This window comes from Aethina tumida, chromosome 4 (genome assembly GCF_024364675.1).
Source record: "Aethina tumida isolate Nest 87 chromosome 4, icAetTumi1.1, whole genome shotgun sequence".
Classification (NCBI taxonomy): Eukaryota; Metazoa; Arthropoda; class Insecta; order Coleoptera; family Nitidulidae; genus Aethina; species Aethina tumida.
This window is the reverse complement of record NC_065438.1, coordinates 29,413,383-29,437,850: the sequence shown is the minus strand read 5'-3', so window position 1 is coordinate 29,437,850 and position 24,468 is coordinate 29,413,383. Positions and strand designations below refer to the sequence as shown.

The window sequence follows — 24,468 nt, the reverse complement described above, 5'->3', positions numbered from 1 at the left end:
GAAACATTCTATTTTAATTGTCTTGGATAATATTATAATATTTGAAAATATATATAATTTAATAAAATATTATTTTTTAAAATAGACGCCGCCCTTAATGAGTAAACAAAAATATTCCTATGCCTAAACCAATCTAACGTAAATATTAACCCAGAGAACTAACAATTAATCCATATTTTGACTATTTTCATTTGTAAACAAACGTGAAGGATTTGTTAACATTTATTCATCAAAAGTATAAACGGGGGAGTTTTTAAGAAAGACCAAGCCAGTTAAGCTTTAAATGTTGAGGCTTAATGTACAACAAATCAAACAAAAAAGACAGATTTACAATCGCTAAACTATCATAATATCATATATGTAAAAAAATTAACACCTATGTTGAACGTAGATTTTTCCTTCCAATCATTTTTAATCAAACCAAAGTGTAATTAAATATATTGATTTACATTGATTTGAATTTCTAATATGTCGTAAAAAATGTAGATATAATTTACTGAAAATTTTACCTTCATTGGCGGCGGGCAAATATTTTATTAATAAAATAGTGACGATAGGAAAAATTTAGCTTTATAGATTTAAACAGATATCCACTATTTCTTATGATTGTTTTGTTATATTGTTTAAAATCTAAATAAACATAAAAATATCTATACAAAGTTTATAGTGTTAGTAATTCAAAATTTGGAAGGTTTTCTTTATATTTCATCACTTTTCTCTAACAAACATAATTAAAATTGAAATTTAAGTTATGTATGAATATTTTTATCGTATTATAATGACGTGTTACAGTACAAACAAGCATCACAATATGGTTCTTCACTTCAATTTTAACAATTACAATTCAATAAGTTTACAATCTGAAATATTACATAGTAATCCTTATTAATTTTTTTAGGAAAGCTAGAATCATTTACAACACGAAATGTTAAAAAATTTTTGTTGAATGTTGCCAGCAGATAGATGTCTGGCGAATTTAGGGGGATCATAAAAAGTAATCGCATTCACATACTTACTCGTCGACTTCAGTCGCTATTTAAGGAAATCGTTGACGTCACGACTGTATGCGCCAGGTGTAGTCTCTCTCTCTTCAATATTATGTCGTGCACGCCCAAAACGAGCCTATCATAACACGGCATTTTTCAAACGAAATGCGGTTGCTAGGCAACGAATATAAACGGGTTTTAACACATGAACACGGCCGGCTTAAACGGCACAGTGCAGCGCGCCTACTACAACATTGAATATCTGCCGTGTATCGCTTGCTGCTTATTTTGAGATGTTTACTTTCAATTCAATTCAATATATTACACTCGCTAAATTAGCGAAGATAATTGAATGAATAAATATATTTAACCTCCCATGTTATGAAGTAATTTTTACTGTCGATAACACTACCCATTTACACAAATATGTAAGTATATTCTAACCTTCCTTAGAAATGGATGACGGTGTTAAGAATACACACTGAGTGGGTGCCCCTAACCTGAGGCTTTTTCGTTTGGTTCGTTCGAACAGCAATTAAGTTCAAATGTAAATAGGCATGCAGGTCGCGCATTTTAGGTTGGTAAAAAGTCTGGATGCGCACTGATCGTGACCTGGCGCGACATTTGAATTGTTCCAATGGCGTACATTCCAACACTAAAATGTTGACTGGTGTACAGAAAATTTTATACTTATCGTTACGAATTACGTAAAATATTCCTATAATTTTATTTATTTATAAACAAAAAAAACAACAATTTGGCCACTTGTATACCATAAATAACCACATTATGTCGTCGAAGACTAACTATATCTTACTTTCCGCTTTATAAGTACATACTCAAAAATTTTCTAATAGAGATTAAATGATGAATGAATTATATTTTTGGCCATCACAAGAAAACAGACACAGAACCTAAAAATAATGAAAATTTTATTTTATTAATTATATGCAGTACTTTTGGTGAATCCTATGAAATACAAGTACTACTTATTTAACTACTCTCAGATGACCGAGGTAGATATCAAAAAAACTTAATATTAATATTGAAACTGGAAAGGGGAAACGTCAATGACAGTACTTGTACATTTTTATTTTTGCAGCTTTTTGAATTGCTTATATTTTATTGAAATTAAGAACTAATAGCATTTAGTTGATCAGTTTTTTATTATATATGTTATATTTAAGCAATAGTGAACATGTTGGATGATCTGCCATATGTTATTAATTGATGTTAAATGAACTATTTGTTTGTAGTTAAGTTGAAACAAAACACCACCAATAATCTAATGAAATAATTGCAAGTAGGTAGGTAAGATAAATGAAATAAAATATTTGATTAGTAAATCAAGTAACGCCACTGGCATGGTATATTTTTATACCGTGTCGACCCGAGTAGCTTCGGAAAGGTACTTGTCGAGATTCTAAAACGCATTAAATAGTGTCTTAATTTCACAACACATTTTCATTTCTTGTTAAATACAGTGCAGAAACTAAAGACTCAAATTCAATGATCGGATTAAGTCACGGTGCATATCACATTATTCCTACTCGATTTTGATTTCTTTGCGAAATGTCATTAAAATGCAACGCACCATGTCCTTGAATAACAATTTTTATAATGTTTGTCAAATATAATTATCATCGGTTTATTGTATAGATAAGGTGTATGACTGCTTGTTGGATGTCATAGGCTAACTAACATCTAAAACAAAATTATTTTCTAAATAAATAATATATATCTCGCAATGCGGTCAGGATTATCGGCCATTTCGAATATGATTTATAAATAACACACAATTAAACCAAGAGGTACATAATTATAAGTAAAAATATGCAACCATTAGTATAGTACTACTTGCATTTCAATTAATTTCTTTGTCATATGGATCATGCTTTGAACTTGGGATTATCAGTAATTTTTAAAATGTTTGTCAAATACGTAATATTTATCATTTTATACAGATAGGAGGTAAAGTGATTCATTGTTTCGATGTCATAGGACATTTTCCTCTTTTATTAAATACATCAGAATATGGGAACTAAATGTTTCATAGATAGATTTGATTATATTTTGATTTGGAAAGTGCACGTCACAACATTCCTTATTGATATATCGTTAAAATGCAATCCACCGTGCTCCTGAATATTCGTCTGAATTTAGCACTATCAGTAACTTTTAAAGTGAGAAGAGAAATTTTAGGTTCGAAAAATAACACCCTTTTATTTTTAAATACGGGATGTAGCTTTACCAAAAAGCTAGACCCCACACTGAGATTCAGGAAATGTGGCAATCGAATCGAAATTTATACACTGCAGGAATTTCTGACTTCATTGGTTTATGAATGAATAAATTTCCTACTTAGGAGTTTTATTTAGCATGTAAGAAGTATGAAATTCCCATACTATGAAAATTTCCAATTCAGTATAAATAATCGTATAATTTCAATAAATGAAAAAAAACTTACTGTAAAAAAATACACAAAAACCTATTATTTTTGGATCCCAAATTGTCCGCTATTGAACAGGAACAAAGTCGGTACAATTAACTGTTTAATGTCATTGAGATTTTTTTTTTTTTGATTTGAGCATTCACGAGACCTTACAGAGTCCTAAATTCCTGCAATGTAAATATTTTAATTCGACTTTCGTGAAACTCAATGTGGACTTTAAACTTCATGACAAAAATTTTTGCTTTTGGGATGAAATTAGCCCAACAGCTCGAAATTCCCATAGAGTTGTTATACCCGGTAAAAAGATTGCGTGTTTTTAACAGGTATATCGATTGACGGTTCTAAATTCTATAAGTTAATTAAAACAAAAACACTTTCTGAATATATAAAATATAAATATATTTTGCAATAAATATTGCAAAAATAAAAAGTCACCATTTTTATTGTGATATCAATACGGATACTCGAATTTGTCAATAGAGTAATCTGGTTACATACAATACTATATGGGCGTTAGTACGAAATTTATGACCTAGCTATAAAATATCGATTATAGAGTATATAGAGTACAAAATTATGTTTTCTAAGTAAAACGGCAATTTTATAATAATAATTTACAGTATTTTAATATATTGTAAAATTATTATATAATTATTCTACATATTAAATTAATATATTTTAGGGCAAATATTCATTAGTTCGATTAATTAAACAATAAGGATACTGCCTTGTCTTACCGTCAACAAAAAGACAAGGATGGTAGGTCGAAAAAAGTTGCAAATTGGTCTTTTTATGATTCCAAGTCAAAATCACGATGTTCTCGCTTTGGAAGATTAAGATATGCAAAGTGAGAAAACTTACGTTGTTATTACTACGAATGAAGTCAGTGAAGTGTATGACATTATTTATTAATCAATTTTTAAAGGAAATAATTCATATTTAAATTAAATAATAATAATTACTAGTCAGTTACTTATTTAAATTTCAAAAATCATGTGCCGTGTGTGTTTATTGCAATTTACTTCCGATTTAAAACATTTTATATCCAATTGTTCTTACACGACCATGTAAGAAGTATTTAGATGACGGAAGTCACAGAAAATCAGATAGTTGTTCGACTAACTTTACTGAAGTTAGGAAAACATCTTTAAAAAAGTTTCTCGAGACACAACTAATTAGCAATTAATTTTTATATAATCAATTCAATCATACGTACTTTAAATCGGAGAGTAATTTGGTCAAATTTATTTTAAGTTGGTAATAAAAATAAACGTTAAAATTTGAGGGTATTTACAATATGTAAATAATGATATCGTAGTAGACTGTAATATCTTGCCATACCACCCATGTACATTTGTTTATCTAGGGATGTGGTCAAAATTATGATAAGATAGAGCAAAATGAAACGAAAAAATATTAAAATAATTTTATAATTTTTCATAAATACATACTGAGGAATTTTGTAAAATGTGTGAGACAGTGCAAAGTGCCATAGAACCATAAATTGGTTGGTTTCTGCTGTTACAAGTATTTCCAGACCAGGGGGTCTACCACGAACCCGGTGAGTTAACTCACTTCTGAAATCAACGTGGCAACAGCGCATTTCGTGTTTATGTTTGGTAAATTTTAGGGGAATTCAAATTTTAGGTTAATTTATATTTACAAATTTGACATCCAAACAAAATTCATACAAGTGCAAAAAATAATGTTTAATTAACTTGAAATGGTTATAGAAAGGTTTGTGTATATTTTAATCATTAAAATATACTACTATATAATACTATTAATTTGTTTATTAGGTGTGCAAGTTTGAAATGTTTTTCTATCAAGAATCCGTACATAAAACATATTGAAGCAAAAGATAATCGCAAACAACTGCTTTGTTGGTAGGACTCCCCGCTACAATACAACATATTCATTTAGTTCTTTATGAATTAATAAGATATTTTTTTTCGTGGTAAACATGACGAGTGTTGAGCCAAATAAACAGCATTTGTGGTCTGTGATATTTTTTTTGTTTAATCAAAGAGAAAGGCATAAGAAAGTGATTAAATTCTTATCGAGACTTACGGCAATCGTACTGTAACCATTAAGTGGCGATTTCAATGTTATTGTCAAAAAATACGAAAATCGACCAAAGAAGTTTGAAAATGAATTACAAGTATTATTGGACAAACATGATATACAAATACAACAAATGATGGTGGAGGAGTTGAATGTTACTCGGTAAACCATTTCACACAAACTGAAGGAATAACGAAAAACTACGTGACATGATGCTTTTACGCCATAACGAAAAGATATCACAATCAAAAATTAATATATTTTGAAATTTTCAAAGGTAAAAAATAATGGGTAACACCATCAACATTGAGTGCGAGATCGGATAGGTTTGGGTAGATGAAGATGTAATGTGTGCGGATCCGAAAGTACTAGTGAACTACGTCCGTTCCCGACAACAAATGATCAATGGAGTTCAATGGAAGATGATGTTCTTGTTTGGAATGGTATCCATAAATTTCTTGAGAGATGAGCTAAATATATAGAAAAAGAGCGCCGATACTTTGATTAAAATCCAATCTTGTCATTGTTCTCTCGTTCCAATCCAACGTGTGTGCCCAAATACATTTTCAATGCAATTTAATTTTCCAGGATGATGTATGGTGACATTTGAAATATCTAGAGTTGTCCCACATATCTGCAATTTTCTCAATAATTGATGATGTCTTTAATAGGTAAGCATAATTATTGATGGATTGATATCTTTTCAATTCGTACAAATGCTACATGTGTGCAAACAGTACGTTTTGTGATTTCTGGGAAATTATATTTTTCAGAAAAACAAGAATATAAACATTATAAAGTTGTACTTATAATTAAGTTTTACTATTTATCTTTTTTCTATAAATGTTTAACCCTTCAACATTTTGAAGATATCCATCTTATCTCTAGTGTTAATAACTTAAGTTGAATCAATGTATTTTTTACTTTTTGAAGCAATTACTAATGGGAGACTTATAAACTAGTTACATATGATATCTGCTTGAAAACTAACTGAGGTATAAAAACACAAAGCTGTAAGTAGCAACAATTTTCAAATTATATATTACAACAACATATATTAACATTAAGCATAAAATTAAATTTACCTTACACAGGTAAACCTTTGGTGTTGAGCTAAGGATTTATAAATAGATGGAATATTTCAACAATATGTGAAAGATATCTATTAGTATTAGTACCCCACACAACTTAATAAACTCTACCTCACTTAATTATATGATATATGATATGTGATGTACAGTATAAATTAAATTTTATTCGTTAAGGTTTGACAATCTTAATTGAAAACACAATCAAATCATTTGTTTTATTAATACCTAATAAACAACGGAATTATTTTATATCAAATATTTTTTATTGCTACTGACGTAACACGGTCATAATAGATTAAAAAAATATATAATATCAACAAAACATTCAACTTGAACTCACGACAAATTAACCTAAATTTAAAACTTTATATATTCCTAATTGATGTAAATAAATATAATAATGTCTTTAAAACACTCAAGGTATCAATGTATATCAAGAAATCCACATAATCCGAACTCACGCAAAATGTGACAAATCTCACTCACTCAACACCAACCGTGTAAAGTCACCGGTTTTGGGTGAGATATCTCACCTGTAATACAAGTCACCGGCATTGTAAAAGGCGTTTGGACACCCCTACAAGAATAACGTCATTCGAACCGAATAAAATATCTCATAGATTTTCGTAAAAGTTCTCCTGGACTTTTTTTATTACCAAGTAATAACTTATTAATACAACGATTCAATTATTTTTATTATTTTGGACTTTATAGTGGAGAAAAATTGTAAACAAAGACGAAATGCGCTGTTGCCACATTGATGTCATAAGTGAGTTAACTCACGGGGTGAGATATCTCACTCGGGTTCGTGGTAGACCCCCAGTAGCCAAATTTCGTAGTGAGTTAAATGTCAGAAGCTCATTTTTCACTCACTCAGCTTATTTTAAACCGCATTTCGAAAAAATATAATAATAATAATTTTCTTATTTGTTTACTTTTTTGACAAATGATAAAAAGCCAATTTGACGAAATAAAAGATCCTTATTAAAAGATTTTTAGAGATAAAATGTGCATGTAACATTTTTATTTAAAATGGAATAATTAAATTCGTCTTAAAACGTAAAATCAAATTTTCCTGAAATATATATTAAATTGTCATTAACATTATATATATAAAAAATTCTGGTAATTTTTGAAATAATCAATATTGTTTTGTACGAAACATAAATATGTTAACTGACATTAAGTCGTAAAACTGACAAAATGACACGATTTACTAAGTTTCAAACAAACTAGTAAGATAAATTAGTTAAGTCAATTGAATTTATCTATTAATAATAATCATTTGATTATTCTTCTTGAAAATAATTGCCATATTTTTTTTATATATAATAATTACCATAAATATCTAGAAATTTACTAGAAATCTCGTTATCGCTGAGATTATTTAAAAACTCATAAATTATTTATTCATGTTTTTCATATATTTAAAATAGAAATTCAATTATGGTGTAATATACATCTTATACTACGAAATCTGCCAATTGTCACTTCTTGTAAATACTTTAAAGATAGTCAGAAATTAAAATGAAAGTGTCCTTTCCTCCATTCGATTTGAAAACACTGGTAACAACCAAAATCTGTATATATATACAAGGAATGACGATGATGTTTATCACTATTCAAACGTTGGGCGCCGTTATATTCGACAATCCGAGATAAAATGTATTTGGATTACTATCAATTCAGATACAAACTAGAAATGCGGAATTAAGTATGTAGTAAATCGATATTTTTGCCAAGGTAAAAATTATTCAAACTGCACAAGTACCAGTATTTTCCATTGTAAAAATATTAAATTCAATTTACACGTAGAATGTTAACCAGGGTTAAAAAATGTAACTATTAAAAATAAATATTGAATAATTGCTGCACAACATACATGGACTTAAAATTATAAATAGTTTACATTTAAGCATGTTTCGTGTCGATGATTCAAACAGATTTATTTTTAAATTTTATATAGGCTTTATGTAACATCACTTAAAATCAAATTTTTCTCAATTTTTGATGAATTTAAACATTTTGGTTTTCAGAGTGCAAATTCTCCTGATGCCGTGACAATGACTAAAACCTTATCTCACATTCCGCGCCGCTTGCACTAAAACCAGTCCTCTGTGGAGGTCTGAACATCTTGTCTGGAATTTCGCCGTTTTTATGGGCTAGTTCTCAAGGCTATATGCGAACGATTAAATAATTTATGTGTACTGTTTGCTTCTTCCTACGGTTCATACACAGCGGTTGCAGTTTACAGTCTCTCTGTATACTGCCAACCAAACTGCAAAGGATTACTATACCAATAAGAAACGGTAGATGTATATGCACGTAGTTTGCAATAATCCATAAGCCAGAGAAATTTATGTGCATGACAGTTTAATAAAATATTAAAAATTTTGATGGTTATGGTTATAGTTGACTAATACTATTCGACCTCTTTCATGGAAAATATACAGTTATCTGTAGTACCAAACCTTTGGAGAAAAAAGATTTTGATTTTGAGTTTTTGATTTCTATCACAAAAACCTCCTTGATAAATTTTAATTAATAACAAAATGTATCTCTTCTCTGTATATTATGGTATTTTTGGATTGATCAGCTTAGATATACTATAAATAATTTTAATCAATAAATGTCGTAATCGGAGGAAAATAAGATGATTTACACGTTAATCTATACGTATATGTATTAATAGTAACATATCTTGGTCACATTTTAAAAATATTTATTGACATCCTTTTTAATGAAAAGCTCAGTAAAATGCCGGTTATAAAACATAACATAGTTTCCTTATAAAAATTGTTAATTATAATTTTTTTGACAACGAAACATATACAAGTGTCAAGGTCAACCTTACATATTATAGTGTCACTCGGTCATCATTGTGTTCTATATCAAAGGTAACTAACTAATAATAAACACACACGGGTGCTTTTTTGTACCCTCTTGCCACGTGCCGCGACAACAATGGTAAATAGGCGCAGCCAACTACTAGGGTCCCGCGTCTAAGGAACGCTACACACCCAACAAGGAATCAACATTTTTTTTCGAACCACACACAGAATAGTATATTACACCTTAAGTAATTAACTGACCATGTAAAAAAAGGAACGCATAAATCTAACGCCCGGCGCAACAGTTGGGGGGAGGGGAATCGTGAATGTGAAATTTCACCCCGAGTTTCATTCGAATATCCCATTCATAATACATAACCGCCCTCCACGTGTAGTTGAGATGCATTAATTCCAACAGAGTGCGTTACGTTACCCAACTACAAACGATTCAGCAGAAAACACTTTTTCTTTCTAAAGCGTATTCGTATTTACGCTACTAACTTTCATAAATGTTATAGTTGAAGAAACTTATCGTTTCTTTTAAACATTAACTTGTTTACCTATATTTATTTCTACTTTTGTCTAAATTTTTAACCAAATATTACTCACAATCATATATTTTATTAGGTATGGAGTTGTTGGCTTTGAAGCATGTTTTGTCTGTTGCGAAAAATATATATAGCCAACATGATGCCTTTTGCATTTGAAAAAAAATAAAATTATCAATATTAGAATAGAAAATAGAATTTGCGTTGTGTGTTTTACTGGTCTGTCATGTGGCTTTTATGGCATATTTATAATGAAATTCTTTCGTTCAAGTAAATTGTAGGTCGATGGTGAAAAGTTAATACAAAATTAATTGTGAATTGGAAATATTAATAACAAAAGGATTTGTATCTAGACAAATCTTTGGACAAATCTTGATCACAATTTTATTAATCAAAAAACTCAATTTAAAAATTAAATAAATTTAACATATACCAGTTTTACTCTTCATTATATTATTTAGATATATTTAACATTCATTTTTTTAATTGACTTGAATATAATGTTCGATGAACAATTTCATTAAATACTTAACTTTTTTCAACTAAAAACAATTATGAATTATTTTTTAAACGTCAAACTTGTGTTATTTTTCAATCAAAATGATAATTATGATATTTTATCGTATAATGACATCTGATAATTTAAATATTAGAAAATCAAGCATTAAAGTTGTGCATTTTCAATAACTATAGTTGGTTAATACATGTAATGCAGCATGACATTCAAGTTTTTCAAAATTATTTCTGCAATTTTATTTAATGTAAATAGAAATGGAAAATACATTTGGCAAGTTAAAATTTGCGAAAATACGATAACAAAATTTGAAACATAATGAATATAAACATAAAATAGTAAATAGAAAATACATATTGAATAACGCTTAACTGAAGATTCAGAGTAACTAATTAAGAAAATTCATTAAAAATTTCACCAATACTCTTTTGCACTTAAATATATAATGAAAATATGTTAACTTTAAGTTTATTACACTTTTTTGAACAACCAGAAATTGTCCTAAATCTATAATTAAACGATATCAGTGTAAATTAAGGACACCCTATTTATGTGTATAGTTCTATAGTAATTTAATGCTAAAATTGAAATGTCAGGTCTGGTGGCCATGAATATGGGTAAAATACATGTGAATAATATGTGTGAGAAATCCCTTTGTTTGTATTGTTACATGGTTCCGAACACAACGAATGTTGTGATTATGTATTTCGGTAAAATTCAGTTTATCCGTATCTTCATTGGGCTTTCTGAAGGTATAAAAGTATTAAGTTTTAATTCTCTTTTAATTTTAGCCTTATAATCAAAACAAATTTTATTAGGTTATAAACTGTGAATAATTTTTGCTATTAATCAGCTAAATGTAACGTAAACGTTAAAACAACGAACATGAATCCTATGTAAATTCCCCAAGTGCTCATAATTGTTGTTGGGATATCAGCTTTGCCTCACAGGAGATAAAATCTTTCTTTACATAATGATTGGAACGTAACAGATAAGTTTCATAAATATTTGTAAATAACAGTATCACAGATATTTTTAGCATCGTTTTAATGTTTAAAATTTATACGGTTGTTGACTGCACATTTTATTTGAAATTGTAGCAAATACTCTTTCCACAAGATACTACTAATAAACCACTTAAAGTAGTTTTGAGTAGAAAATGATTCACCATTAATCGTATATAAATGTCGGTATATTAATAATAAATTAACTTACCTTGATACTGTCGTAGCAGGCAGTCACTCTTCCGTTCTGAACCTCAACATTGGCCGGCGGATGGGCGAACTTGCATTCGGTGTCTGGTCTCGAACATTTATTCCTCTGGAATTCGCGGCAGACTTCTAATTGAAGCCAACGCGAATCCTTTCCATTTAGCAGATTATTCATGTTGACCATTGCCATTTTTTCAGAGATCGATGTAAAATAATTGTTGATTAATGTGGTCTCTTGAGCCTCTTGTGGCTACAGAACACAGTGAAAGCACTATAAACTTTTTTATAAAACTGGACTTGTTGACTGACACCCTCGATTTATAATTATATATATTATATATATATGTTCCAGAATTAGAATGAATTATTGTCCATTTTCAGTTATAATATAACTATCACACTATCAACTAACTTAGTACTTGGTGTTGAATTCTCTTATCAAAAATAAATCACGCTTTCGGTCCTAGAGTACGTGGGCTCGTGTAAAAGGAAACGCAGGAAATCAGACAGAGTGAGTGTTTTGTTGTTCACTTATTGAAACTTGCAGTAAGCAGGTATGCAGAAAGCTGAAGCGATTGTCGAGATTTTGGCTCAAAAATAGATCTAGCGCATTTTTTGCAAGTCCTGTGTAACACTACTGCGGACGCTGTTGAACTTCGTCGTCGATGGGTCTGCAAAAGCAAAAGGCAAGAATTATACTACGGTACTGAATGGCCGGACAAGCACAAACCCCACTCTCCAAAAACTTTGACTACTCTGACTACTCAACGCATTGCACGCTATATGCGCACGCATACAGTCTCGATAATGTGCCCTTAACACGGAGGGAAAGCGCACTATGTACCTTCGATACCTTACACTACGATTTCACTTTACATATTCTCTGTATTCAGTGTTATTAAATCACCGCTGTATATATATATAATAAAGAAAATAACAACAATTTGGAGAGTGTTGTCTTGTATACATAAATTCCCATAAACTAGATGACAAATGAAACGTTTATATTCTTAATCATTAGTAATTAAATTTGAAACGTGATCATCAACATATTATTTATCTACACATAGTACAAGTATTTTTGTCATGGATCGAAACACACATTTAATTATGCCAAAAAATTTAATCACTACTTTTTAATTTTAGTTGTTTTGTTTGTGATTTTATTTTTAGAATATAAAGTTGTTTAATCATACAATTTGCAATCTAAATTGTAAATGTATTTGAGTTAAAAATTCAAGGACAGTTAAAAGACGACACCATGACCATACTATAAATATTTATAAATCTCTCTGAACGGTTACGGGCGGGGATAAAATCATATCTATAAATAAATATTTATTCATTTCTTTTTGTGTGTAAGACTTTTCTTTCGCTCCATTTTCTAAACTATGGCATTCGTCCATTTTACATACTGATATACGTGTATCAAAGGAATTACAACTGGAACTAAGGTGACTGTCGATTATATTATTTTTGTGTCCAAAAATATACATAAAACATTTTCCCAGCACTATTTTATTTTACATATTCACACAATTTGGATATAGATAAATAAATGTCATAAATATGCATGATTCCCATTCAACATAAGTTCGTTCGTTCGTTCATCTTATGATGCACCCCAACTAAATTTAGCAGCAGATGCTGGACCGGTCAAGATTGGTCAGTGTCTTTACGTGCAAACTGGATCTTAACGTAACCCTTTAATGTGCTAAAGATTTACATTTTTTATAATATGAATTGAAGAAAACCAATAGGAATTTAAATATCAATAGGAATCAAATGCAAAATACGACGCAGATGTGAGGAAACTGTCCTCGGCATTTTGAAACCGATATTATACTTGTAATTAACGCAATAATTAGAATTTATTTAAAAACTACTAATTGACAATTATATTAATATTTTCTACTTACAGACAATAAATCATGTCAAGTAATCAATATGATTTAAACACAAAAAAATTATATTGTCACATTATAATAAATAAAAACAAATTTGTTGAATTCCTTTTATTAAACAATTGATAACTGAGATTGAATACAAAAAAAATATTAATTTTTTTGAATTATTCGACAACATAAATTTTAATGTGTTTAAATCATATTACGACTTATTGTCTGTATTGTTACCGACAAATAGTGTACTCTGTAAGTAGTAAATATTAATAATTGCCAATTAGTAGTTTTTATGTAAATTCTAATTATTACATTTAAGTGTTTTTTATGTGTAAATTTTTAAATTTTACCTTATTACTAATACTTTATAATAAATTTATAATTATTAATTACATTAATTTTATAAAAAATAAAATGATATTTATAAGAACATTGAATGTATGAATTTTTAATTAAAGCTTATTACTTATAATTCTAATTCATTGAGTCCTAAATATGTGAATTCTTAAATTAAACAATATTACTTATAATTTTAAAATTAATATATTATTAAAAATAATAAATTTTTTATATTTTTTAATAATAATACTATCAAATTTAAAAGCACACAAATTTTAGAATGACCTCTGAGGAAGATGTTTATTAAAAAAATAACAAACAATTACTAAGAATAGGATATTATGGAGTTGGTGAAAGGCATGCTCTAGAAAACAAAACCGTCTTCATTGAGAATAAAAGTAATAATCTGGATAAAAAATAAAAATACGATCTTGACGTTTATTATTGTTATACTTATGGTACATACATACATACATACATACACACAGTTAACGAAAATGTGCTTTAATACACGACAATGATGACTCACCGTAAAGAAATTCGACTTAATTTAACGCTTCGTCTTTATTGGCGCTAATTAAATTTAACCAAGCTTTATTTGAGGACTTGTAAAATATGCAAATTTGTATAACGACAGAGTGGACCTTATTGAGTGTAGGGTGATTTGCTAACTATAAACGATTATCAAGTATATTTACTAAAATATCTAACATTTTTATACAATTTTAAATAATTTTGTACAAAATTGATAGAAAAGTTCGTTTGTTTATTGTTGTTCATGAGTTTAATTGCAAAAGTCGAATTAACTAATTATTATAATATTGATATAATTAAACTTACCTAAGTTCATATGTAACATTGACTTAATTTAAAATTCAAGGAATCTTTATTTTTAATATTTTATTGCAATTACTTTTAACTTAACACACACTTACTTAATCTGTAACTGTCACTGTCAAAATAAGTATGTCAATGTTCATGAGAGGTCTATGACACATAACTTATAAACAAAATTTTTGTGGTTCCCCTTAACGTTCTTAATTGATGAAAGAAAAATTATTATATATTATAGTTATATGTGTATATATTTAGTTTTATTCCGTACGACAATAAATTAAATAAATGATTTCTTGGAAAATAATAAGCGTTCCAATAATACATACTTAAATCACATTGACTCGTAACCCTTAGAATTAAATATTGACATTTTGATTAGAGGAGAGGTACGAAGAAAAAACAGCTGTAACGAAATTTATAAATAGTTTAGTTTTCCTTAATGAACACCAATAAAACTTTGCACTAATTTATTACAAAATTGGAATATGTATATTAATAACACTTGCATCTCTTGTTCTTAATGTTTCGAACACACCGTTATCACACAATCGCTTGAAAAACGACTCTTTTATCATAAAAAATATGAAGAAGCAAACAAATTATAAAATTAAATATTTTCTCAAAACTAATTTCATTTTGCGATGTGTCTGTCTGTCCAAAGCAGCTTAAATAATATTTATAATACTACAGCAATAATTTTAAATTCAGTTTCTGAAATTATAGTTATTAACGCATTCTATTAATAAATTTTAATAAGGATTATACTCTAACACAATTGATGTCTTTATAAGGAATTAATTTTTTTAATATTCTGATACAGTATATATGTGATTACAGAACAGACAGAGAAAGGCACATTCGTTGTATATACGAAATATAATACGAATATCATATGATTTGGTAGTGTAGTTTTTGCGCAGAGATGAGATCCAGTACTATCTTTGTCATTTTACATATATCACATAAGCTCAAAGCATATTAATAATATACGAATTAAAAGTTCAACGTGTCAAGGTTGTCATGACATGTATTAAAAAAAAAACAAAACAAGTTAATACATTATTGATTACAAAAAAAGGCTAGTCAGATTTTTGAACTTTAAAATTAACAAAAGGGTATGAATCTCATAAAAAATATCACAAAAAAAATCGAAAAGTAAGTTTTTTGTTATTATATTTAATCAATTTTGATCTCTTTCAAATTTTATTTAAAAACACATGTGTATATACATAGAGAGAGAGATATAGAATATAGAGAACTGAAATAAACATCAGATTGTCTAATAGACTATGCATTTTCATTTTTAATAGTTGTTCTATCCTCATTTTTGTAAAGTACAAGTGCAAGTCTAATGTAATTCAAATGTCAATAATTTTTGCTAATTTTAAATTTTGCTCTATTCAACGTAGAATTTTATCAGTAAGGAACGGATGTGATGAAATATACATTATAACTAAAATGATTATTTGCGCAGATGTAAATGATGTTTGTGTGTTCGAAAAACTTTCTACTTAATTCGACTCGAATATTTACAGAGATATTATAAAAATTTGAAAAAGCATATTATTAATTAATTATTTGAATGATTTAGATGAGGAAAGCTGCACGCCGCACTTCCTCAAAACGTCAAAACAATTATATGGGAGTTTCGAGTGTACCATTTCTTACCTATATAATTTCAATTTAACATATTATAAGATTTTAAAATGTTTTAAATAACTCACGGAAGATTGTGACGAACATTTAATAAATTTTGTCTTATTTTTCAGTTGCATATTAACATAAAATAGATAGATTTTTTAGTAAATTTGAATTATTGAATTATAATATAGCAATCATTACTATACTACCATATTATGGTTGTCTGTAATAACGAAATTCTGCAGTCCTACCACTCCGTGGCATTTGATGCGCGCTTTCTAATATGATCTCCACAGTTACCATGTGGCCTACATAATTTGACTTCTATTTATAAACAGGCGTTTTCAAGATTTTACACACCAGTTAGATGTAAAACTAAAATTAACCTGCGTTGTAATATAAGTACACTTTTATAGAATGCATATATTTCTGGATGTTTAAGCTACTCAGTGTAAATTTGGACAAAATTTTCATGATTCCCGACAATTAACACATAGTGCACATTGCATGAATATTTCGGTCTCCATATTTGGCAAATACAGTTAAATGTTTTTAAATAAACCATTATTTACAGTTTTTAAATTGGGCACAATTTCATATCTCTCGAAATTGCCTGGAATTAACATCTGAATAATAAAAATGCCACCGAGGCTCGGCAATAGTGTTTGGAATCGAATTTCATGCAGTTAATGAAAAGAGCATACGTAACAGATAAAATTATAATTAAAATGACAAAATCCAATTTCACACAAGAAGAACTTTGAAATATATAGCCATCGCTTCATCCTATATATATATATATATAGTCCGACCAGTAGAATTAGGGTTGGAATGAATTTGGTAATTGTCCACTTTTCAAATTTTATGCACTTAAATCATTGTAAAATTCTTAACATACAAAGGGGAAAAGAATACATAAAATTATGTGAATTAATATTTTTACCCATAGAGTATAGTTTTTAAATAATATAAAACAGCTAACACTGACTGACAATTAAGTAGTGGTAACGTACTAAACATTATAAAATGGCCAAAGATTAGAGACCACTCTGAACATTCATTAAAATTTGTTTTTTCAACAACAGATCAAGCGATTTATTATCTAAACCAACTAAAGACTTTCCGTGATACGTGTGTTGTTAATATCATACTTCACTTTCTAAAATCGTGATATTAAATTACCGTTATTTTTATTTTTTTATGTAGCTTAAAAATAGCAATTACTTCTAAATTCTGTCGTATCAAAAAATACTGAAAAAATATGGTTTTCCTGTTAAAATTCGTTCAAATATTTTTGATCACACGAAATATATATTCAAACGAGCCTTTTCAATATAAATAATAAAAACATTTACAGATTAATTCGGACTTTCCATACATAACGTCTCTGAACGATATCTATTTCCTCTTAACTTTTTATCTGAATTTTGCTCTGGGTACAATAGAAATTCCTAACCTTGGATCATTAAGTTCAGTCTAGATATGCAGTGGCGTATGAAACTTGAAGGGGATTTACTTTAAACAAAATATATATTACATACAAATTTGTTATTTTCAACTTGTTTGTCTCGTTTAGTTTCCGACCTTAAGACAAAATCTCGAATTTAAGAAATAAAAAAAATTACTTCCGACTAAATTACAAAGAAACATGCTAGCCACATTAGGTGAAAATATTTTTTATATTTCAAATATATATATATAGCAAATTTATCATGATTCATAATTTAAAAGAAGACTGCATCCAAGGTTTTACGGCACGTATACACCGCCATGTCTAGAAACAAAAATAACACACCATTAATTAAAGACCCGATATTAACGTCAGTATATCTGGGTTAGATATCGAAAATAATAACATAAATTATAATAATATACTTAAACAAACACCGTTGTAATTTTTGAAACACTTCTAAATTTAACATTCTAAACGATGGTCGCAAAATATTTTAAAACTATAAACCAAGTATTAACAATAAATGCTTTACAAGTTGAATTAATCTAATATTTTAATTCGTTTGATGTATATACAATATATAAATAATAAGTAAACTATTGATTCGTATAAGAAACATTTAAAACTTTGGGTGCAAAATAAACCTCATACTTCTTACATGCTTGAATGCATAATAATACATATAATGTATAATTATAATTGATAATATATAATTCTGTTATTTGGTTAATTAAATCTTCATTACTTATTTTTTACGCTAATGGCCATTCAATTTTACCATATAAAGAGATTATTTAATAAAAAGACGTAACGGGACATCTTTAAAACTGAAATATTATTCATTTAAATATTAAAACTTAAAATAAATATGCTGATGATTTGATGTTATATTATTATTATTGATTATACAATAATTTTAAACGGAAGAAAATTTAAAATAAGAACAGCTAAACAGTTAATCTTAGTTATTTAAATTAAATTAATTAATTCACATGAATATGTAATTATGATAATAAATTACTAGTGGATGATACACGCCTTCTTTAAACATAAAATATTTTTTATTTAAATATTTAAACTTAAAATGGGTGCAAATCGATTTGGATATTACTTGTACCATGGTATTATACATTGATTTTCACCCTATGAAAAATTAAAATAACAGCAAGTAGCGTAAAATATTAAAGAACCAAATTTGGTTATTTAACATAAATTAATTACACAAAAATATGTCAGTTTAGTGGTATTTGAGATTAAACCAAAATTAGGAAGTTTTGTGGCTCACAAATTTATTTAAATATATGCATGTGACATTTATATATCCATATATTTAAAATACATTTATGTATGTCACCATTTCCTATGCGTGGTTGCAAATGAACTCATGCAACTCAAAACAAGCATATAGGGGAATATTATTACTAGAATTACATATACCAAGTCTCTTGTTCATTTAGTTATCAGCAGCAAATAAATTCAGATTCAGATGAAATAAGGAATGCGCAAAATTGTAATTTCTTCCACTAATAATTAAACTAACGACTCTACCAAAGACTCTTTCTTTGCATCTTGGAAACTTCGACTTGTGTTCATAAAATCTAATTGAAAATGAAAATTGTATCCATTTATACAATAATTAAACAATCGCTAAATTGTGATTTTAAAAAATCGTAATTATATATTTAATTTCTTTCCATTTGTAATAATTGAGTAGTAATTAGAAAATATTATTTTATCATGAATATTTAAAATATATAGTCATTGGAAAGTTTTTAGATATTTTAACTTATAAAAATTACAATTTTGCAGCTAAAGGTTGTAGAGTCGTATTTGATATTATTGCAGCATTCCTTGAGGTTACATTTTGTTTTCATAAACATAACCTGCAATAAATAGATTCAACTTATTACTAATTAATTAACAAAGTACTTGCAGGCGTTACATTTTGTAGCAAACGAATTCAACTACAAAAGACGCATACAGAATGATGTTCCACGTTAGTTACAAAATAAATATGCTATTAATGATTTATTTACTGTTTATTAATTTCCAATTTTATTATTGGAGAATTAGTAGCAATAAATTGAAATTATTGTTTACCACGATATATAAAAATTAAAGAAAAATAATATTTTATTGTTTTTTCTAATTTGTAGCAATTTGGAAGAAGATAAAATTTAAAATATTTAGGAACATACATAGATGTTTAAGCAAAATACGTTATTTGGAATCGCATTTGATGTTATTGCAAAAGTCCTTCAGATTACCTTTTATATTTTAATAGATATAACTCAAATAAATTCAACATACTACAACAAAATTTAATTATCAAGGCTCTTTGAGGTAATTTTGCAATAAACGCTGTAATAGAAATAAATTCAGATTAATATGTAAAAAATTTTCAATTTTATTTACGGCAAATAGCTCCTGTAAATAGTCATCTATTCACCAATTACTTCAAAAAGCCGAATTCCGGAAATTTTTTCCGGTTAGTCACAAAATAAATATATTGTTTACTGTTTATTAATTTCCAAATTTATAATTAGATAAATATTAACACTGAAGTCAACAGATGAGCCTATTCTGGCTTACTGATTACTAAACCTGCAATACATAAAAATCTTCCCTATTAAATATTCAGTAATTCCTTCCTGCAGCATTCAGATTACATTTTGTTTTAATAAAAATAACATAAATACATTGAATTTATTGTGACAAGATGAGGTGTTTTATTTTGTAGTAAACGTCATTGGGTAAATTAAAATTCAGTTACATAAAGTAATAGACTTAATTGAGTAAAACTCTATTTCAATTCAATTTGGGGCAAATAACTTCTGAAGATAGTGTAATCGATTAACCAACTAATATAAGAATATAAATATGTTAACCTCTTAGAGTATGAATTGAAAAAGCCGGGTTCTGAAAGGAATTTCACATTTGTTACAAAATGAACATGACGTTAAATTAATTAAAGTTGAAGGTATTAATTAAATATCTGTAACATACATGATGTTAATTTGAATGAAATGTAAGAAATTAAAATTAAAGAAAATCCTAATCAACATAAAAATTGAAATTTACTGTTGATAAATTATATAAATCATAAAAGCGGTATAGAGTGAAATATTTTGCCGCAGATATCTATATCTTATCGCAAAATGGATATGTGACAACTGATAATACCTTTACATACACAAACAAACATGAATCATGCGGTGTTACACTTAATGAACAATATTTCATTGCATATAGGAAAAGTAGACTCACTCTTTTGGGAAAATTCCAGCAGTGTTAGATGAGATCGGCAATAGAAACAAACACCAGCAGGAAAACGACGATGGATGGCGGTGAGAATTTTAATTGGGATGGAAGATTTAAATCCAGGGTACTGATCCCAAGTTTATTTGAGATTTCTAGACAATCAACAACGTTTCAAACTTTATAAACAACCAGCAGTCAGATAGATAAAGGACAGTACACCTCGCTGAATTGGGGGGAACGCGTAACACATTTGTCATTAATGGTACACAAACGATTGTATAAATTTCGTATTTCGAAAATTCTTCGATTTAATATTATATATAAGTTTTCTTTTTGTAATAATATACAATATTGTGTTGTGCGCGACTCGGACAAACTGGTAGTATTACAAGCGTCGCGGGCAAGCTAAGCGAACAGGCAATAGCGAGGGACTGAGGTGGCCAAGTTCGCGCGACGCGGTCTCGATGCGACGCATGCGTCCGCGCGACGTTGTCCGCGACGCGAGGGGAGAGTGGAACGGCGAGAGCGCGTGGGGGGGAGAGGAGCCGTGCCGCGACGGCGACCGGACGCGAGAGTTGCGCAATTCCTACGATCGCTCCAAATGTGTACGGACATGGATGCGACCCCGTCTAATCAGACACGTAACCGGTGGGTGGGTGGGTGCTTGGCTGTAACCCCTCCGTCCCCCTGCCGCGCGCCCATCTAGGAACGCCGGTCGGTTCTCTCTCGTCTAGGCCTCGGCGACGTCGGCGAATCTTCCTAGTCGGGGGGGAAAAAATCTACACATACCGCAACATTATGCCGTGCACGACGATCGACAACCAATGCAATGCAGTCTTCCTTCTTTTCCGTTCGTCGCTTCACACGTATTACCTACCATTATTATTAACTTGCTAAATAAGAACAACAGGCGACCAAAATAATAAAGATCATCTGCCGTTCCCCTAATCTAATAAGTATAGATAAAACATGTTATAATATGACATCAAGAGTCTCGAACCATAATATTTTTAAAATTATTGTCAATATTAACATTAAAAGTACTGTAATTATTGCCATAATTTTATGAATACGAAATGTACAGACCTCTATAACTCGAAGAGGGTTCAATAAGGGGTGACATATTTTTGCAGTTAGATATTATTTCTTAACACAAAATTGAAGTATTTTTACACTGTATATAAGAATATGAGTACAACATAGAATATATTCTTTCCAGAGGTTCCTATAAACAAATACACTGTTTTAATAAATTGTGCAAGACAAAACGTGTGCTGCCAAACTGCTATTCGAATAGGTATGTAACGACCGTATCACAGAAACTACTATCAAGTAAGTACAAATAAAAATATTGTATTTTGTATATATCACTGTTAAAAAATATATCAATTTCTTTGGTTTTCGTTAAACTTTATTTACCATACACTGAGTAATAAAATTAGCATATTTACATATATAGAAACCACAATAACATACCATGTTAAATATAAAGCAAAACAAACATATTTTGTTATTAACTTTATCGACTTTTGTTGAGTCATATTAGAGTATTAACAGATGTAAGAGATATAATTAAAAGATTTTAATACAAATTTAAGTTTTTACATTTTTTGTATCTTCTACTCCTAAGAATTGAAAAGAAATATAATCATTCATTAATTTTGATATTTACTATTGAACATATAATAAAATAAAAAAGAGTTTTTTTTCTAAAAACTCGAAAACCGTTTTAGATAAAGAACTAAAAATTTTTGTGAATTATTTTTACTTGATATCAAAACAATTGCCCAAAATTATTAAGAGATTATTTCAATAGTAAGTGTTCATATTTATTGCGTAAATTAACTAAATGATTTTATTTTGTTAATAATCATATAAAAAATATATAAATATATAAGTAAAGTTACATTCTTATATTATGAATTTATCAATTATACTAATGGTAAAATGATAGATTTTATTTTATTTTTTAATATAATAAAAATAAAAAATATTTCATGTCATTAAATGTAAATAAATATTTTTCATTTGACAACGATTAGTCGGTTACACTTTTAGAAATGTTTCAGTCAATCAATTGATAAGTTAACGTTTTCTCGTAAATTGAAGAGTGCTGTAGATGCTGAACTTTTCAATTCACCATTTGTTCCAACTTCCAATATTTAAAATTCCTAAAAATATATATTTGTGAGATATAGAAGTTGTTTGAATAAAATGTAACAAATTTTCACTCAGTTCCTGAATGTTTTAAAATTTTTAAAAGCTTCGACTATAACAGTATAAGAATCCAAAAAAATGCGAGTAGTTATAACGGTCGTCACTAAAATTAAGGTTTCCCGCACCCTATTTACTCAAAATGTGTATATACTGGAGCATATTATTAAAAAATTTTAAATAAACACAAATAAAAATATATTTAAGTACTCTAGAACACCCTACCAGTTCTTTCTTAGGTTATACTATGTTAAACCCAGTGAATACGATATTTATAAAAATTATTGTTAACGTATCTTGGCCATTTGCTTGAAAATTAGTTATTATTTTCATGGGCAACAATATTAATTGTCACTTAAGATACACAAGAAATATCGGTATATCTTAGCTGAAGATAATTTCAGCGAAACACTTTAAAGACAAACTTAGCAATAGTTTCAGTTTTGGAGGAGGTTTATCAAAAATAAATAAATATTTTGTATACATTCCAAAAAAGAGACAGATGTTTGAAAAAATTTGTTCAAATAAAAATTTACACAAGTACAGATAGTGCAGATGTCAAAACATATTTTACTGTTTCTTTGGTCGGAAAAATAAGTAGATTCCCTTTAATAGTATGTTCTGAAATCAAAGATATATATTGTATGTTGTTTTTAGAAACCATAATAGTTAAAATATATGAATTTTTTGTCAAGCAAAACTGGAGTTCATTTAGCCCTTTTAATTAATGCAGTAAAAAGATTTTAAGAAAATATATGGTAGATGTTCGTAAGATAAATAATCAAATCTCCTAAATATTCGATCAGCGACAGATTTGCAGTTGCACCTTGAGGGCTATAGGAGGGAGAGTAACAATGCACCGCACCCAAATCAGAAAGAAAGTCAGATACGACTAACCCAAAATTTTTTACAAATAAATGCCACTCTCGGTTTTAATTCTTGTATGAAACATTTTCCCAATTCTAAAATTGGTGAATTCAAGAGTACGAGATAATAATATAAAATCTCCTATTTAGAATTTTTGAAATTTTAACACCATTCGGTACCATCCCATTCATGGATTATCATCTAAATTCTTCTTGGCTTTATGCATACTAGGAAGGGTCGCAAAATTACACATCGCAT

The 24,468-nt window shown here is 28.5% G+C and overlaps 1 protein-coding gene and 1 long non-coding RNA gene across 17 annotated transcripts in view; one reads left to right on the top strand and one right to left on the bottom strand.

Moving 5' to 3' along the window:
* LOC109602208 (protein muscleblind) overlaps positions 1-24,468 on the bottom strand; it is a 93,141-nt gene that overhangs the window by 55,504 nt on the left and 13,169 nt on the right. For 15 of the 16 annotated variants that reach the window (XR_007547814.1, XR_007547815.1, XR_007547816.1 and 12 more), the window contains exons 1-2: positions 21,136-21,458; positions 11,702-12,368 (exon numbers count right to left, since the gene is read on the bottom strand). Coding sequence is in view for 12 of the 16 variants with exons in the window: in XM_049966235.1 (XP_049822192.1) it covers positions 11,702-11,887 (186 nt within the window). In the remaining 4 variants the exon portion in view is untranslated. Of the gene's footprint in view, positions 1-11,701; positions 12,369-21,135; positions 21,459-24,468 lie in introns of those variants that run through there. The other variant, XM_049966228.1, reaches the window with a different exon arrangement.
* LOC126265289 (uncharacterized) overlaps positions 5,091-24,468 on the top strand; it is a 41,079-nt gene continuing 21,701 nt past the window's right edge. The window contains exons 1-2 of the long non-coding RNA XR_007547821.1: positions 5,091-5,175; positions 5,238-6,173. This is a non-coding gene — a long non-coding RNA (uncharacterized LOC126265289). The remainder of the gene's footprint in view (positions 5,176-5,237; positions 6,174-24,468) is intronic.